The sequence below is a fragment of the Anarrhichthys ocellatus genome, unplaced genomic scaffold, assembly GCF_004355925.1.
Source record: "Anarrhichthys ocellatus isolate YVR2014 unplaced genomic scaffold, GSC_Weel_1.0 scaffold7, whole genome shotgun sequence".
Classification (NCBI taxonomy): domain Eukaryota; kingdom Metazoa; phylum Chordata; class Actinopteri; order Perciformes; family Anarhichadidae; genus Anarrhichthys; species Anarrhichthys ocellatus.
Genome location: NW_022280037.1, coordinates 2247866 through 2266485, shown reverse-complemented (window position 1 = coordinate 2266485; position 18620 = coordinate 2247866). Strand labels below are relative to the sequence as shown.

General features: G+C 44.8%; 3 protein-coding genes across 4 annotated transcripts in view; 1 reads left to right on the top strand and 2 right to left on the bottom strand.

Annotated features, from left to right (window-relative positions):
* Window positions 1–2276, bottom strand: part of arhgap11a (Rho GTPase activating protein 11A) — a 7074-nt gene extending 4798 nt beyond the window's left edge. For both annotated transcript variants that reach the window (XM_031847697.1, XM_031847698.1), the window contains exons 1-5: window positions 1782–2276; window positions 925–992; window positions 722–818; window positions 378–634; window positions 121–284 (exon numbers count right to left, since the gene is read on the bottom strand). In XM_031847697.1, the coding sequence (XP_031703557.1) occupies window positions 121–284; window positions 378–634; window positions 722–818; window positions 925–992; window positions 1782–1910 (715 nt within the window). In that variant the 5' untranslated portion in view covers window positions 1911–2276. The remainder of the gene's footprint in view (window positions 1–120; window positions 285–377; window positions 635–721; window positions 819–924; window positions 993–1781) is intronic.
* Window positions 2277–3217: 941 nt separating this feature from the next.
* actc1b (actin alpha cardiac muscle 1b) lies at window positions 3218–6502 on the bottom strand. The gene is made up of 9 exons (XM_031846956.1): window positions 6441–6502; window positions 5266–5416; window positions 5032–5160; window positions 4746–4856; window positions 4568–4652; window positions 4113–4274; window positions 3835–4026; window positions 3559–3740; window positions 3218–3463 (listed from the first exon to the last, which is right to left on the bottom strand). Exons 2-9 carry the CDS (start codon window positions 5392–5394, stop codon window positions 3320–3322), a joined length of 1134 nt encoding a protein of 377 aa, XP_031702816.1. The 5' UTR covers window positions 5395–5416; window positions 6441–6502; the 3' UTR covers window positions 3218–3319.
* A 2111-nt stretch (window positions 6503–8613) lies between these two features.
* The window catches only part of eif2ak4 (eukaryotic translation initiation factor 2 alpha kinase 4), a 21473-nt gene continuing 11466 nt past the window's right edge, over window positions 8614–18620 (top strand). The window contains exons 1-24 of the mRNA XM_031847132.1: window positions 8614–8955; window positions 9091–9206; window positions 10547–10649; window positions 10724–10897; window positions 11498–11569; window positions 11707–11834; window positions 11914–12014; window positions 12107–12264; window positions 12367–12905; window positions 13185–13300; window positions 13885–14039; window positions 14143–14582; window positions 14674–14746; window positions 14839–14928; window positions 15021–15143; window positions 15338–15442; window positions 15641–15704; window positions 15810–15889; window positions 16413–16514; window positions 16607–16657; window positions 16752–16988; window positions 17356–17431; window positions 17769–17890; window positions 18175–18224. Of these exons, the coding sequence (XP_031702992.1) occupies window positions 8848–8955; window positions 9091–9206; window positions 10547–10649; window positions 10724–10897; window positions 11498–11569; window positions 11707–11834; window positions 11914–12014; window positions 12107–12264; window positions 12367–12905; window positions 13185–13300; window positions 13885–14039; window positions 14143–14582; window positions 14674–14746; window positions 14839–14928; window positions 15021–15143; window positions 15338–15442; window positions 15641–15704; window positions 15810–15889; window positions 16413–16514; window positions 16607–16657; window positions 16752–16988; window positions 17356–17431; window positions 17769–17890; window positions 18175–18224 (3383 nt within the window). The 5' untranslated portion in view covers window positions 8614–8847. The remainder of the gene's footprint in view (window positions 8956–9090; window positions 9207–10546; window positions 10650–10723; window positions 10898–11497; window positions 11570–11706; window positions 11835–11913; window positions 12015–12106; window positions 12265–12366; window positions 12906–13184; window positions 13301–13884; window positions 14040–14142; window positions 14583–14673; window positions 14747–14838; window positions 14929–15020; window positions 15144–15337; window positions 15443–15640; window positions 15705–15809; window positions 15890–16412; window positions 16515–16606; window positions 16658–16751; window positions 16989–17355; window positions 17432–17768; window positions 17891–18174; window positions 18225–18620) is intronic.

Below are 18620 nucleotides of genomic sequence, written 5' to 3'. Positions count from 1 at the left end.
ACACACACACACACACACACACACACACACACACACACACACACACAGCGACATCTTTAGCACTGAAAAGCTTTGGAGTGACACAAAGGTGACCTGCAGGTAAGATGCATCACGTCCTACCAAAGTTGTGGGCGTTCTCTATGAAGCTGTGCAATATGGCCGCCTGCAGCTTGAGGCGCTTCTCGGTGTTGGCGTTCATCTTCTCTGTACCGTCTCCAGCGTGAAGGATGTTGGGAGCCAAGATTACGGACAAGTTACTGCTATCCATCTTGTTCTCTGCACTCCTGTGATTAAGCAAAGAAGTATAATGTATTTGAAAAAACTGATGAAAAGATATTTAAATGGGGGGATGTTAGATGTAAAAAACATTCTAGCACCTTCTAGACACATTGTGTAGGAAGTCAAAAAAGTGACGCAGGACGCTTAGGTTTCTGTCAGGTAGAACACAGGACAGCAGCATGGTGGCAGAGGTCCTATCCTCCTCGGCGGGGAGCTGCTGGGCCTTCAGGAAGGCCTCCTGCAGCTCCGTGGGCAGCACAGGCTCCGGTAGCTCCCTGAAGAACTGCTTCACCAGACCGGCCACGTCACAGGGAAGTGCGGTGGACAGGCATTCCTCGCCCGCATCCAGTTTTGCCTGGACAGACAAAACACACTCTGAAAAACCTCTCTCCGGGGTCAAGGTCCCTCAGTGGATCCATGGTCAACTTCAGCGATCACTCACCCTGAGTGCTTTCAGGCGAACAACGGAGCCAGATTTTCTGAACAGGCCCTCTGTGTCGACATGTGCCAGCAGCACCATGCACGCGTCGACCAGGAAGCTAAGAAGGCAGTGAAACATCATTAGTATAAATGTACCGGACAGGACAAGAAATAACTTGCCAGCTGTAGGCTCAAACTAAAAAGGAAATATGCATATTCACTCGCCTCGGCACGCTCCCACACTCCATATTATAATACGGTAAGCTCTCCAGGGACACCCCGAAAACCTTTGTCTGAGGGAACAATGGAACAATTCAAAATAACACATTACTCATCCATGTCAGATGATAAATAGGAAGGCTACACCATATGAGAAAAAGAGGCCAACCAGCTGATAAATCACTCTATTAAACCGATCGCCTATGTCACAATCTTGGACGCACTGCTTTTCAAGTTAACGTTTGTGCAATTTCTTTTCTGTTACCACATCTAAGGACATTCCCTGCTCATGCAGAAGTTCAGTGTTCATTTGAAAAGTCACAAAGTCTCTTATCTTGCAACAGGCCTCATGACTCCTGTGAGCCAATAACAAGTAAAGTACACAAGAAGAAAACAGGGCCTTCACAGTTATTACATTACCTGCCATTCAATTAGGAATGGCATATCCTCTAGATGTAATTTATCCTACATTAGTTACAAGTTTTGTCAAAAAGCCAACAAAAAAAATACACCACAACAATCTGCCATAGAGATTTTTAAGAAAACATTGCCATAGTGTGTGGTGTTAGACTCGGCTTTCTACGAACTTTATGGTGTGAATAATCAGCCAAACAATGCATCTGCACTGACTGACATGGGCGACAACGGCCTGTGGAGAAACGGGTCCCATCAGTGGGAGATGCTTTCAGTAATATGGTAATGTGATTCAATTGCTTTAAAAAAAAACAAATAATACTGTGTCCGAGGCTGATGCTGTGAACTTGTTGAGTCTGCCACAACGGATTGTCAAGTCGAAACGTTTCAGAATTAACTGCAAATGAAACGCAAGTAAATTGCTGACAGATTTTTGTTCTTGAACTCACCGAATAGCTGGCTGTTGACTTACAGCTGGCTGCTTTGTTTTTGTTCCAGTTCTTTGTCTTTATCCCGTACGCTGCGCGGAGGTGTTGCACAGCCACCAGACGCATCACATTCTTCTCCATGACTTTCATTGTTACACTCCTCCTACCTTGTACTTTCAGAAGAACTTCGCAACAAATTCGTTCACTCGCTTCTGGCCAGGACTAACGTGACATTATGGAGCACCTATTTAGTGGCTAGCTTCCTGCTTCTGTTGCAGTGCAGTTAGCTCACTAACGTTAGCCAGTGAGGTGTTAGCAAGTCACATAAACAATCCGCATACGAAAAATAAAATGAAAAAAGCGTATTGCTGTCACACGACTTACAGTTGACGTTTGCCTCCTGTCAAACGGCAATTTGTATGAAATACCTCGATGTATTTCGTTAGCTAGCTAACTGCATTGTGCTATGTATGGTTCGCTCGTCGGATCGGTTGGCAGCCTGACTCACTGTTTCCGCAGAGCATTCAAACGGCGGCGCTCCCTACACTCTGTGCTGTGATTGGCTGGTAACGGTTCGAATCAACATTCTCTGGGGCGCGTGTTTTAGTACCCAGGGCAGCCTAATCGGGCGGGGCAGGTCTCTTTATGGCCAGATGAAGTGCGCATTTTGTCAACCGGTTGACTCTGTAGTTCAAACCAGTCGCACCTTTTAAATGGTAGATGCATACGAGTACAGTTGTACTGCACGTATTACGATCATATCATACACATAACCACATCCTTGGTTGTAACTGACAAATGCCAATAGCTGGTTTTTGGGCATTTATGGAACAGGATGTTGTCTCTGTGTACATCATTTGATAATGCCTTTGAAAACAATATTCAGCCTGTTCAATGAGATAACTTCAATAAGAATGAGAGGACTGTAGAGGACTGCAGTTAATTACATGTAACATGGCCATTCCTCATAGATACTAAGACCAAGAAATAAATGTTGTAATAAATTACCTAGAAGTCATATTATAACACGACTGTGTATTGCCAGAGTTAAACCTAATACACACCGTTTTTTGGCTTTAAGAAACCCATGTAGGCTAACATCATGTACCAAAAAGGTCTCATTTTTGGCATGAGCCCTTCACTTAATCTTTCTATATTTATCCATTATTCCTCCATTATCTTTACAACAAAGAAATAGCCTGAGATAAGAAGGATAGTAAGACAATAGCAGTATTTGTTCAGTTTCTCAACTAAGAGTGAAAGTTCACTTTTGTCTTCGACCACTAGGTGGAAGCATCACCAGCCATGTTTCAGCAAACTCTTGATCATTCAGGTGTGGGTATAAAGGCAAGTGACAGAAGATGGACTGACATAAGACACATCTCACAGTATATATATACGTGGTTACTCATTATTTTGTGTATTTGTATTGCTGTAAGAAAGTACAGTAGAGGGGATACTCTCACAAGGGCGTATCTTTATTACAATAGAACATACACATATATATACAGGAGACAACCACGTACAAATGCATGGTCAGATGGAGGTTGGTTGTGTGTTTAGAAGCACTTTCTGTGGACAATGGAGGGGCCGGCCTCGTCGTACTCCTGCTTGCTGATCCACATCTGCTGGAAGGTGGACAGGGAGGCCAGGATGGAGCCACCGATCCAGACGGAGTACTTCCTCTCAGGTGGAGCGATGATCTAAGCAAGGAGTAAACACCATTTAAGTTTTTATTGAGTCTTAATTTGCTTTGTGATTGAAACGTGATGACTTAAAACATTTGCAGTTCTCTCACCTTAATCTTCATGGTGCTTGGGGCCAGAGCTGTAATCTCCTTCTGCATACGGTCAGCAATACCAGGGTACATGGTGGTACCACCAGACAGCACATTGTTGGCGTACAGGTCCTTACGGATGTCAATGTCGCATTTCATGATGCTGTTGTAGGCGGTCTCATGGATACCAGCTGACTCCATACCTGGTAGAAGACAAGCAAACAAGATGAGTTTTGAGACAATATACTGCATATTAGATCTATCAACAACAACAAAAAAATGCAACCAATTACTCACCAATGAAAGAAGGCTGGAAGAGGGTCTCTGGGCAACGGAAACGCTCATTACCAATGGTGATGACCTGACCGTCGGGCAGCTCGTAGCTCTTTTCCAGGGAGGAGGAGGAGGCGGCGGTGGCCATCTCATTCTCAAAGTCAAGAGCCACGTAGCACAGCTTCTCCTTGATGTCACGCACAATCTCACGCTCAGCTATGGAGCAGAAAGTTTGAGTGTTGAGAAACAGCACTTGCACACCTCTCTCATTAAACAAATCAACCACAATGACATAGACCTACCAGTTGTGACAAAGGAGTAGCCACGCTCAGTCAGGATCTTCATCAGGTAGTCAGTCAGGTCCCGACCGGCCAGATCCAGACGCATGATGGCGTGTGGCAGAGCGTAACCCTCATAGATGGGGACATTGTGGGTCACACCATCACCAGAGTCCAGCACGATACCTTTGGCAAGCAGAAAAGGACCACAGTGAGTCAGCTATGCATGCCTGTTAAGGTATGCCCTCTTCAAGCATGTGTCACATCGTAAAGTATACAATGCCGCTGACATCTCATGGCTGGAGAGAGCTTAGCACCTCCTCTTGACAATGAGACAGGAATCTATACAACAGGCAGCCCCAGAGTGTAGATGTTCAACAGTTTCTCCCTTGCAGCACAACGTCCTCTTATTTTAACTCATTGCGCAACTGACAACAGACTAAATTGGGTACATGTGAAAAAGCATGCGGTGTACTGACCGGTGGTACGGCCAGAGGCGTACAGGGACAGGACAGCCTGGATGGCCACGTACATGGCGGGAACGTTGAAGGTCTCAAACATGATCTGCAAGAAAAAACAAGTAGAATGCAAAAAGTTTTGTCTCAACCCGAGAACAAATATGTGAACGCGGAGCGTAGAGTAGTGACTGTAAAGTACCTGGGTCATCTTCTCCCTGTTGGCTTTGGGGTTCAGGGGGGCTTCAGTGAGCAGGGTGGGGTGCTCCTCAGGGGCCACACGCAGCTCATTGTAAAAGGTGTGGTGCCAGATCTGCCAGAGGAGAGAGAACAGCTGATGTCAGGACTGGAACGACACGACTGAACAAACAACAACCAGGTCCTCTGCATATAAGCAGCTTTTACGATGGCGGCCCGGCTGAGAATTCTCAAGGATGCGGACGGTCAGCTGCCATGAATGTTGTGAATGGTTCACTGTCAACACACACCTTCTCCATATCATCCCAGTTGGTGATGATGCCATGCTCGATGGGGTACTTCAGGGTCAGGATACCCCTCTTGCTCTGGGCCTCATCACCTACGTAGCTGTCCTTCTGACCCATACCCACCATCACACCCTGAGGGAAGAAGCACGAGAGGAGGAACATAAGACATAGGAAGAAGCTGCTCTTACTTATACTTCTGTCGTTGTTGTTTTTTAGATTTCTTTTGTTTTAGCTTACCTGGTGGCGGGGCCTTCCAACAATGGAGGGGAAGACAGCACGGGGAGCGTCATCTCCGGCGAACCCAGCCTTGACCAAGCCAGAGCCATTGTCGCACACAAGGGCGGTAGTCTCTTCGTCGTCACACATGATTAGGCTTTACTGGGGTGGTCTGGCATTTGAGGGGTGGGGAAGAAACACAAGGAGGCTTTAGGATGAGAATCAGGAACAGCTGTTTAAACTGCCCGTCATAGAATACATAGCTGTTATAATTGAACAATCACAGACACTTTATCGCTGGATTAGCTGATGATGGGATGAAGTGACTAGACCAAAGCCTCATGATTAATATAGGTATTAGCTGTGATGCAGTGTGCCTTTGAAGACCTGACAACACCCTCTCATAAGTGCTTAAGTTATTATCACTTTGAAACACAAATACAACCCACCTCGATGGGTGATATAACTAGAGAGCTAATTAGACATGCCTTTGGATGCTATTTTGGTCCCAACCTTGCTGTACAACTACTGATACCATATCACCGCAGCCGGGATTGTTCCTGGGACATCTCAGAGCTGCTGAGGTAGCACCAAAAAGGGGCATAACAGAGAAACCTGTGGTCTATTTTAAGCTCAGCGCCCGCACTGTGCTTAACAGGGTGAAACAAGTAACATTTGCATCTCCTGCTATTTCAGGGCTGAGAGAGCTTGTCTGAGAGCCAGGCCAGCACTCATCTGTCTGCACACCGTGACACTTCTGTATTACAACATGGCTCCGTGCCCCAGCTGCCTTTTAGCTTCATTCATTGGAGCATAGGTGGATACGGCCGACTTCTCCACAGCTTTTGTGCACCGATCCAAGTTATACTCCCATAAGATATGTTTGAGACACTATGTTGTTCTGTCTATACATTCTATAGCATGGAGCGTCTTTGTCACAGAAAATCACATCATCTAATCATGTTAATTACAACATCCCATGTCAGTCAGCCTAACATAACCAGTAACTCCAGGTTTAACTGTATCATCATCATTATCAGTTAGTCATTATAACGTGAGAAAGCCATGAAGGTACATCATCCATTCATTTAAGTTTCATCAGCTCAAAGCACAACACATCAACTTTGTGAAACTAATCATGCAAGTGACACAGATATCCAAAGCGAGTAAGAAAAACAAGTTGTGAATGTACTCACCAAGGTGCACTGGTAGGCGGATGCTTCCACTGGGACAAAGGCTGAGGGTGGGAAGAGCCCCTTAAATAAGACCCAGACTGGGTTGAGGGACCAGGGGCGGGGCCAGGGGTTCACACAAGTCCAAATAAGAGCTGCCGGCAAAAATCAACAAGCCACAGGAAAGTGTGTTTCACATACATGGATGGGATTTCTCTACAATGAAATACCTTGACTGACACAGTCTTAATGAAGTGCCGGTTGAGAATAAAAAGCTTGAACTTTTAATTTTGAACTTAATGTGATGGATAATGGGATATTATTGGGATTATTGTATTATTTAATACAAAAGAACAACATTAACATGAATGCATTTAATTTTTGAAAAGATAAAAAGGAATCTGCATTTCTGGATTGAAGTTTCTCTCGTGAACTTTATGAAATTTGTAACTTCATGCCTTGAAACAATTCATACCTGCATGAGTGCTGCAGTATAATTTCTTTACAGCACTGCAATAATACATTAAGACACTTTGAATGTCTCCCAATCAGAGTTTTAAAATACTGTGATTTCTGTTACTCTGATGGATGATGTGCCACTCCATAACAGGCAGGAACACACATGTCATACCTCTATTAGGTTTTAATATACTCAGAAGGGCTCACTATGATGACCCAGTCAGGACAGCGCCACTCGTGTCTTGTTAAGGAGATGAAAACATTGCATATGTCTGTGAACCATGCTGCCGGTATGTGCGCTGAGCTTCCTCGACTTGGGGAACAGCTGATGGTAACGCCAGACGGGCTCTGTGTGGGATCTGGCTGTCTCAGAGGCATGTGGTGTCAGCGCTCCCAGCTCATTGGCCCGGCTGTCTCCTTGTAGGGTTATGGTGAGCAAGAGAGTCATTAATGAGCAGCCACTGAGGTTCCCAAGCCTTGAGACTGAGAAGAGGAGGTCCATATTTGTGCCACCCACTTTTCCATATATTTTCCTTGATGTACAGTGTACCTTATGAGGTAATGCTCTCATCTATGCAACATTTGACAGATTGTTTGTTGATGCAACATCGTTCCCAAAGATGGTCAGACCATTCGTTTATGTGTTATGATTAAAGAAATGTATTGGTTTGGGTCTTCAGGTTGAGGAATAATGACTCAGAGGTAAAAGAGCAGTACATGTTTATATCAAAGCTGGAGGTATGTGAGAGCATTCTTCTGCTCCAGGCTGCCTCACCACATACACAGCCTCCTATATGTTTCTTCTCTATCTCCACAGATACATGTAGTTGGATGCAGCTGAAGCATCTCATAGTTATTTGCATGCCACAGAAGACTTTCTAAGATTGGATTGATATCATTTTGACACATGAATAAAGGGGATGTGATTCATGATCAGGCTTCTCTACCAAGCAACAGCAAGAGACTCCTACTGAAGTTTTGTAATAAAAAATAATATATATAGAGAGTGTTTTGCAAAAGCTTCAGACTATTTTTTATTGGAACAAAATGCATAACAGAGAGCCTGCATTAGGAACTGGAGGTGTGGGGTTTAAAAGACCGATAGAGGTGTTTCTGGATACGAGGTGCTAAAGGTCAGGATATCTCTGCCTCTGCTGCATTTGACCATCCTTCTGTGAGCTCCCCCAACTTCATGGAATCTCATAAATCATTGCAGTGTCCCTTTTTGAAAAGAAATCCCAGTTATAAATTCATTTTTGAATTCATAACTGCTTCTTCACAAACAGGAGGCAGGGAGCCAGCACCCTCGACTTTGGTACTAGTACTACAAAAGTACCAGTAGTGACATAACGTGGTGATAAATTAACTATACTTTACTCTCGAATATTATTCCATTGTTTATAATGTCATCCCAGAAATAAATATCATAAAAATATCATAATCTTAATTCAAAAATCTGACAAAATTCCTCATGTTCTAAAATCGTGAAGATTAGAGCTTTACTGCGCATGTGTTGTACCCATGTTGCACCCATACTGTACATATAATACCAGGACATTAACCTATTATTTAGAGTACACCTACCGTATACATTGTTACCCCCTTATTCCCTTACTTCACGTTCGTTCACGTGTACCTATCAGTAATTACTTTATTTGTACACCCTCACATGGCTTTCAGTTTAGGATAATGCTTCCCTCTACAGGCCATTTCTAAGAACGCAGCGTGATGACGTTTCACCTGCGACGCAGCTTGCAACAGCCACGCGCCAGCTAGCAGCGCTGTTGTGGTTCGCCTGTTGTGTGGTAAGTTAGCCACTGCTAAGTCGTGTAAAGACGGCGAGGTGACTTTCTGCTAAAGTTCCGTGTTAACAAAGTGAGAGAGGAGCGGAGCGGCGTGCTGTGCTTCCTGCTCGCTGACAGCTGTGAGTGTGACAGGGCGGGAGGACCGCCATGTAGTTGAAGGCAGAAGAATGAGCAGGACAGACGACTACGCGGTCCAACAGGAGAACGAGCTCGAGGCTCTTGCGTCTATCTTTGGAGATGATTTCCAGGATCTGCGGAACAACGACCCGTGGAAGGTAACGTCAGCTAGAGGTGTTGGCGGAATGCATGGCGTTTAGTGAGCTTTTTTTTGGGGGGGAGGTGGTTGACACATAACCACTAAGAATGTTACTTGTAGTTATCCGAGGTGGTTCCGTTGGCTGTATTTTCAGGTTGAAAGGCCTCCAGAGGTGCACCTCTGTCTGCGGCCCAACGGGCTGAACAGTGGACAGGAATGCTACGTGACTGTGGACTTGCAGGTCAAATGCGCACCCACGTACCCAGACGCGTGAGTACTAACCCCTGAGCTTTACCATGTATTGACTACCGGCCATTACTGTCACTGCAAGGTACACGTAACGTTAGTGAGGGACGTCTCTTTCACCAAGCTACTCCTGTAATGCATCTCCAGCTTCATCCTCATATCACAATGTATCATGTGAAACTGAAGTGCTCTAATTCATTAGCTGTGCACATACTAAGACGCCCTACAACGATTTTTAAAAACAGAGGATATTGTACTAATACCCTGTAAATAACTTACATGTATTGTTAAAACTTTACACTTAAAACTTACACTCAACTCAACATTGTTCTTGATAAATTATTTAGTCATAAAATGAAATTCCTCAGAAAACAAAAAATCTATAAAATGTGGGATTATTATAACTTTGTGACACTGCTGGATTTTAAGTTGCATTGTATTTGAAGACAATACATCTGGCAATCTTTTCTTGTTTCTTAGTTTTTTCAACAATTCCTAATTGTTTTTCTATACGTATTTTTTCCCTTATTTCCCCTCCACATATAGTCACAATATTGCACTGTTTCTACACAATGCAGGTAGTCATGTTATTGGACTCCACTGTGTGTTCTGGTTGCAACAAAGAACAAAAAAAACAGCAGCTTTGAAGCATTAATGTGGCACAGCTGATGTTAGCAGCATTGTCAAGTTTATTTATAGTTTCACACGTGCAAGTTTTAACACAAGAGCACCACCCAGCCTTAAAACCTAATTTAATCTTTGCATGTGAAACAGAGTTGTCTTGTGACAAGTGCTCAAGTCTAGTCTATAAATCCAACATCATGCAAAGCCCATGAAAAACTCAAAAGAAAAAGCCACTAACGGACACTCATAGGTACTAAATGATGTACCTATGAGTGCTGGGTATTAAACTTAAATCATTTTTCTGGTACTGGCCAACTGTCGAGTGACAACAGCTGGCAGTGAATGATTCATAATCTTGTTTACTTTAGTTTTGAGCAGATAATTCCAGATATAAATCAAAAGTTTAGACTATTTTATTCGGGCAAATTTCTTGTACTGCAGCTCGGGTGTTTGCTGGATTAGCAGGTTTCAGGGCTCCTGGACAATAATGTTCTTTAATGACTATTAACTACCCAAAACAAGTTTATCCGCGTGAGCCCACATGATTGGTAAGAAATGAGAAACATGCTGCTTATTTCTCCACAGGCCAAACTGTGGCTTTTAACATTTTAACATTCCAGGACAACAGCCCCATGTGCCTGATGGTAACCCAGGCATAATCTGAACAAACATCCAATGTCATCTCAGTGTTTACCAGTGATCATTCACTCTTGGTGATTTATGTCTTGTGGCACCAACAGGCCTCCAGAGCTGGAGCTCAATAATGCCAAAGGTCTGTCGAATGAAAACCTCCAGAACCTTCAGAGTGAGCTCACTAAGCTGGCGACTGAGAGATGTGGGGAGGTGAGGATGCACAGACAGGCAGACATATGTATGAACACACAGGCTACGGTTGACCTACCTACCTGTCCACCTAGGTGATGATTTACGAGCTAGCAGACTACATCCAGGGCTTCCTGAGCGAGCACAACAAGCCCCCGTCCAGCTCCTTCCACGAGGAGATGCTGAAGAACCTGCGGAGACAGGAGGAGAAACGAGCCCAGGAGCAGCAGCAGAAGATGGACAAGCAGCGCAAGCAGAAGGAGGAGATGGTGAGTAATCCCCAATCCTCTAAATTTCTCCACTGCGGGACTAATAAAGGATTATCTTATCTTTAGAGGGACAAACGCCTTTCATGGTGGATTACTGTTATCTCGGGGTTTGGTGCTCATGTTATTTCTAATTGATTTGTCCGGGACAAAAAACGTTAATCTAATCTTATCTGTGGAATTGAAACTAAATCATTACCACTTATCCTCTAATAAGAAGCAGAGAACTCATCGTCTAATTAATAAATCATACGTGTGTGTGTGTGTGTGTGTGTGTGTGTGTGTGTGTGTGTGTGTGTGTGTGTGTGTGTGTGTGGCCAAGTCACCAGAAATTGTACACTTGCAATGTAACAGATCTAATTGCACGTGAATATGATACTTCTGCTATTGCTTTGAGTTTGGGAAATGATAGAGTACGTATTTATGTCCATCCATCCATTTTCCTCCGCTTATCCGGCGATGTATTTTTGTAAATACATATACAGAAAAGATATGAAAAATGATGTATCCTGTGGGTATTTTCTTAAATAACTGAACCCACAACATCTGGCAGAAGTTCCAGCAGAACAGGAAGTTAACTGAGGTATTGTTTGTTTTTTGTAGGAAAAGGAGATCATGGCTGAAATCCAAAGAAGAGAGGAGGAGGAAAAAAGAAGAAAGGAAATCGCCAAACAGGTGTCTGCACTATTCCCGCTGATCTCCACAGAAAAGCAGTAAAACATGAATCGACTCATATTATAGCGCCTGCAGAAAGATCACATGAACAAAACGGGTGTTGTGATTGACCTTTTGTGGGATGTTTATATTCACAGGAGCGACTTGAGAGCGCCTCCCCTCTAGGGAAGAGCCCACCCAGCTCCGGTGGAGCTCCTCCTGAACTGATCGAGGCCAAGAAAGCTGCGGCTAGCCGCCGACGGCCTACCTCGAATACACGCCACAGGTACACGGCGAAACCAACTGCTTCTCCTCATGTTGAAGAAACATTGTAATGATGCTTAAAGTTGTGTCCGTATTCCCAGACGTGACACGGTTAATGAAGACAACCCTCGGTCACAAGAGCTCCTTCACTTCTACAGCAGCACTTTTGGAGAGCTTGTTGTCCACAGAGGGAAAAGCTTAGGTGAGAGCTGCAGCCGGTCTGGTGCAAACGTCTGCTTAGTCCACCCTGGTAGCCTGTTTGTACATTTACACCTGTGTTCATGACACTGACAGGTGAAAGCGAGAGGCTCCGGCGTAGCGTTTATTATGGATTTCAGGCAAACTTGGGAGACTTTGCTGTGATCTACGAGTGGTCCCTTCGCTGGAACAACAAGATGGGCAAGTTCTTCACCAGCCAGGAGAAAGGGAGGATTGAGAACTGCAAAAAGCAGGCAAGTAGAGAAAGAACCAGGTATTATCATTAAGAAATGAGTGGTTAAATAATGTATTTGATGGAGGATAACGTCTTCTGGAATGCTATACCTCCTGTGTAGATCCACGGGGCAGAAAATGAGTTCCACTCCCTCATGCGGCTGGATCACCCGAACTTGGTGCGCTACATTGCGATGAGCTCCACTGAGAAGGAGGACTGCCTTGTGGTTAACCTGCTGGTGGAGCATGTGGCCGGCATCAGCTTGACCCAAAGCCTCACCGCCCACACCCCGGTCCCCATGGATAAACTGTGCCACTACACGGCCCAGCTGCTGGCCGCTCTCAACTACCTTCACTCCAACTCCGTGGTGCACAAACAGCTGGGGGCCTCCAGCGTGCTGGTGGACTCCGAGGGCAACGTTCGCCTGACCGATTACAGCTTATCCAAGAGATTCGCCGACATGTGCAAAGAAGACATTTTTGAGCAAGCCCACGTGTGTTTCTCAGAGGACACGGCGATGCCGACGAAGACGGGCAAGAAAGGTGATGTGTGGAACTTGGGCCTGATGCTGCTGGCTCTGAGTCAGGGGAAAGAGATGCAGGAGTACCCAGTGACGGTGCCAGCCAGCCTGCCTGCTGACTTCCAGGATTTCCTCCACAAGTATGTATGGATGGATACATCACCAGCTTCTTAAAGGAGAACACCAGGGATTCATTTTGTTCGACCATAAGTCCAAATGGAATCTGTGTACTTGCTTTGCTGGCTGTTTCATATGAAGTTCTTTTCTACATTGATTTCATTTAGATCACACAGACCTTTTCCTGATTTGCAATGTGTCTGCTTTGTAGCATACCACCCGCACAATGTGGATTCGCACCGTAGACTAGAGTGTTCCTGTTCTACAGTTGAACCGTTATGCTGTGCGTGTCTTTGTCACAGGTGTGTGTGCCTGAACGATGCTGAACGCTGGACGGCCCAGCAGCTTTTAGACCACTCCTTCCTCAAGCCTCCGTCACCGAAAAACCTGCCACAGCACCGGGATGCCAGCTCAGAAGGTGATATACCCGTCACAATGTGTAAATGAGGCGGACAAAATATTAGAAACACATTTTTGAAGATTCAGTAAAATAAAAGCACAAATTCAACTAAATTATCCTAAAATTGAGTCAACAAACAAATCAATTCCAGATTTCTCCAGAACAACTGAACCGTATAATCATTTAGTCTATGAAATGTTAGAACTTAGTGAAAAACGTGCATCGCAATAAGCACGGTGACGTCTTTAAATAGCAATGGACAGTTCAATTTACCAAGCAGCAAATACTCACATTTTAGAAGGTGGAAGCAAAGTAAATGTTTGTTTGTTTGATGAATTGTTGCGTACACATTTTCTGAGGACAAATTGAATTGACTTCAGCAATAGTGTTTATAGCAGGGTAATTGTATTACATTACTTTGTACTGGTGTTTCTGTTATTCTTTACAGTAAGTGTATACAGTGTAAAGAAGAGGGAGTTGATCCCACCCCCAAGTTTGTAACGTTATACTAAAAAAACCTGTTTAGAAATTGATAAATGAGAAAGAGAATCCAATAGCGTGTCACATTATTTATTTATTTATTTATTTTTTTGTCATCTCAGATCCTGCCGTGGATTTTCCATCATCCGTCATCCCACGGAGCCACTTCCTCAACGCTCCGTTCAGCTCCGGGATGGAGAGGCAGTTTTCTCGCTACTTCAATGAGTTTGAGGAACTCCAGCTTCTTGGAAAGGGAGCCTTTGGCGCTGTAATTAAGGTAGGCCCTTTTTTTTTTTTTTTTTGACACACTAGCTTTAACAGGAGAGGATTTTTACCCTGGCAACTTTGTTTCTTCCACTTTCCCTCTCCTGCATCTCCAGGTTCAGAATAACCTGGACGGCTGCTACTACGCTGTGAAGCGCATCCTAGTCAACCCGGCCAGTAAACAGTTCAGACGGATCAAAGGCGAGGTGACGCTGCTCTCGCGCCTCAACCATGAGAACATCGTCCGCTACTACAACGCGTGGATCGAGCAGCACGAGAATCCCTCGTTGGGGTTGCTGAGCAACTCCGACAGCTCCGAGGCTTGGAGCGCCGCCGACAAGCCGCCTCAGAGCAAAGAGCCTCCGCAGCGCATCAACGAGCTGGGCCTCGCCGACGACGCGGAGGACGCCGCGCCTCCTCTGGCCCTGTCCAGCTCGGTGGAGTGGTCTACCACCATCGATAGGTCATCCAGCATCAAATGTAGCAGGCACCAGTCGAGTGATGAAGAGGATGACGACGACGACGACGACGAAGATGTGTTTGGTGCCTCTTTTTTGTAAGTGTTTTTTTTTTTTTTTTTTTTTTTTTGGGCAGTAAATCCAGCAAGACTTCACCTCTTGATGCGTCACTATTGTCTTCTTTTTTAGGCCGTCGGATAGTGACTCGAGTAGTGACATCATCTTTGACCACGGCGACGGAAGCACAGACGAGATGTCACAGGTTTGATTATTTACACTTCATTATTCATTCAGTCGTTTGTGTATGTTGGCGTCGGGCACGGTGCGACTAACAGATGGAGTTTCTTCTCGCAGGTGGAGCCAAGCAAAATGCCGGTGACCGACACCACGGAGAGCACCGACTCGGATCGACCCCTTCTTATAGCGCATTACTTGTACATCCAAGTAAGCTTCACCTCCATGCTCCGTTCTTTTTTTTTATTTGTCCACTAGAGGTCTCTGTCTCACATCTAATGTATGTTTTCTGTTCCCGACAGATGGAATACTGTGAAAAGAGCACTTTAAGGGACACAATAGATCACGGCCTGCACCAGGACCAGACTCGCTTGTGGAGACTCTTCAGGGAGATACTGGATGGCCTCGCTTACATCCACGAGCAGGTGTTTCATATTTGTGTGTTTATGTGTCCCATAACTTCAACGATTACACTTAGAAATCCAAGCCATGTGTTTTTCATTCTTAAATACCTGTTGTTTTTATGTATGGTTATAGCAAAAACATGAACAAAAAGGAAGCCATGTTTTTAGTTACCCGTGACCGAGCAGATCTCTTCATCCATCCTCCTCTCTGTTAGGGCATGATTCACAGGGACTTGAAGCCTGTCAACATCTTCCTTGACTCGCAGGACCATGTGAAGATTGGGGACTTTGGCCTGGCTACAGACCATCCTGCTAATGTGGTACGCTTTACCCTAACGCTGTGCTCAGTGAACAGCTTCACCCTGCTGACGGGCTGCACTGACTGCTTGTAGTGTGGAGTTAATGGGAAGGATTTTGTGTGAAATATTGTCTCAGTGCTTAGCTTATTAATAGTTAACCAAATTTTTGCTTGTGCATCTGGATAAAATGTGTAACTCTAGTGATGAAAATGTTGTCAGGCTGCAGGTAAATTTGAAGTGGAGGAGACCGGCCCAGCATTGATGCCCAAACCTGACCCAACAGGTGCAGAGAGTTTGATAAAAACATTCACAAGGTGTGATTCTGTTTTGTCTGATATGCTCGTTCTTCCCTGACACGTTGTGCTACTTTTGCATTACCATTCTACAGGTAACATGACTGGCATGGTTGGTACGGCGCTCTACGTTAGTCCGGAGGTTCAGGGAAACACCAAAGCCACCTACAACCAAGTACGATTCAGATTAAAATACACATTTAATTTAAAGTTCAGATGAAATGAAAAATGTACTTTTTTACCCTTTCACATCTCCTGCCACGGCACAACTATTTTACAATACATGCAAAAAACAATTGATATCAAAATCCAAGAATCTTTTCTCCCTTTAAAACAAAATATGACGTGTTACTACGTAAGCTAGAACCAACCAAAAATATCATGACATCATCCATCAGTCACTCTCCAACTTTCAGTGACAAGGTGTGTGTGTGTGTGTGTGTGTGTGTGTGTGTGTGTGTGTGTGTGTGGACACAGTCCTTTGTAACTCCGTACCACGCTTACATTCTAAGCCCGCTCACTTGATATCCCTCTTGTACACCACTCAGATATTCTGTTTCACAGGGAATACTCACAGTACAGAAACTAAAAACACTCACTTCCGCTTCCCTGGGACTTTAACTGCATTTGCCTCCATGTGACTTGTGTTTGTCCTTGTTTTTGAGTGTCTGATAATCATCCAATCTCTCTGTCCTCAGAAAGTTGATCTGTTTAGCCTGGGCATCATCCTGTTTGAGATGTCCTACCGGCCCATGACCACGGGTGCCGAGCGCATCTCTGTGCTGAGCCAGCTACGTGTGGTGCGTCCATATTCCGGACTTGGAGCAATCCATGCAGGGAATTTAGGGTGCCTGAGTCCTTTTTGCTTACCTCCTCTCTTTTCACGCTGCAGGAGCCCATGGTCATCCCCGAGGACTTTACTGCGTATGAGCAAGGAACACAGGTGAGGATGCTGCAGCACAACCTTTTGACAGGAATCTTTTTCCTCTGTGTTCTCAGTCTAATGATCTTTTTATCTCCTTCTTTGCATCTATCAGAGGAAAGTGATAGAGTGGCTGTTGAACCACGACCCGGCCCTACGGCCCACCGCCCAGGAGCTGCTGAAGAGTGAACTGCTGCCCCCCTCACAGATGGAGGACTCAGAGCTGCACGAGGTGCTGCAGCACACCATGGCCAATATCAATGGCAAGGCCTACCGCAACATGGTTGGCCAGCTGTTCGCCCAGAACACCTCTCCGGTCATGGATTACACCTACGACATAGACCTACACAAGGTATGGCTTCTGCTTTAGCTGTGTTTTATTTGTCTTACATGAGACCATATTGTACCAGTTCTGTGCTGGACTCAACATAAGACTTTGTGTTTGGTTAGATAAAGCATGTGTGGTTTATAAGGAAGTGAAAAGTTAGACCAGAGAGAAGGTTGTGTGTCTGACATGTAATTAAAAGGCACTTCATGCACTCTGCAAGCTGTTCCCCTCTCTACCTGAAGATGTCACTGCGGACATATGAACGGCTGCACCGACACCTCAGTGCTCCTTCACTCATCTGGTCTGTATAACCGACCAGCAGAAGGTCTGGTAGTGCTTAATCGATGTCTCCTGATTCCTAACAGAGGCTGTTTGTTTGGTCTCCCTTCAGGGCAGCTTCAGCTTCAACGGTGCCAAATTGCAGCAGCATGTGTATGAAACAATCACCAGGATCTTCAAGAAGCATGGTGAGTACACTACACTTGTTTGGTGAGGGTGCGTGTGAGTCTTTGTTGACTCTCCACTGCGAACCCCTTGCACTCCTGACCCGCTGCAAGCCCATTTTTTTTCGGGGACCGCAACATCTGCTGCAGTGTGTGGCAGCTAAACAATAAGTGCACTGTTGGGCAGCGCAGATTCTGTGCAGGTGCTGGTGTTGTTTTTAAGCGCACGCTGCTGACGATGTCCAGCTGAGCTTATTTATTTATGCTCGGTTTGTATCTGCTCTCGTGCATCATCTCCTTCAGGGTGACGGTTATGCTATCTCATGCAGATGTTGCAGTAATACGCGGTGTTTGTTTTCAGGTGCGGTGCGTCTCCAGACACCGCTGCTCCTCCCTAGAAACAGGAAGTTGTACGATGGCAGCGAGCTGGCCTGCTTCATGGACCACAGCGGAATGCTGGTTACACTGCCCTATGACCTTCGCGTGAGTCCAACATACGCACACAACACAAGCACAGGCGCGCGTGTCTGCACTTGCACGCGAACACCAATTATACACCAATTTGTATCAACACATGCAAACACACAGAGTGTGAGGCTGCAATCAGCAGCCGCCTTGAGATCCTGCTACTTCAGGAAACCCTGAGGACTAAATGGTTGTTTCCACACTGTGATTGATTACAGCACTGACTTCACTGTCGTTGTGTGTGTGTGTGTGTGTGTGTGTGTGTGTGTGCACCCAATGTCTCAAATCTCTTTGTACTTTAGATGGCGTTTTCAAGATTCGTCGCTCGCAATAATATCACGCATCTGAAGAGGTAAAGTTAAATGATCTTACACATTTGTATATCGATAGTCCTTTATTACAATGATGATAATTTGTTTGCTAAAATCTCTTTTCGAAATGGTCTTGCAAATTAGCATTTATATGTCACTAACTTATTGCTACTGTTTCTTATGTTAGGAAACTATGTTAGTAGCTGTGCATAAATAACAAACCTTTTACTCAAAGGTTCGTTTACCTTTTTGTAGTTACGCTTCGGTGATATTTTTGTGATACGGGTGATAAACTGCACAGTGTCTAACAATATTATCTAACAACAATGAAGGATTATATATATACAGTGGGTACAGAAAGTATTCAGACCCCTTTAAATTTTTCACTCCGTTTCATTGCAGCCATTTGCTAAAATCAAAAAAGTTCATTTTATTTC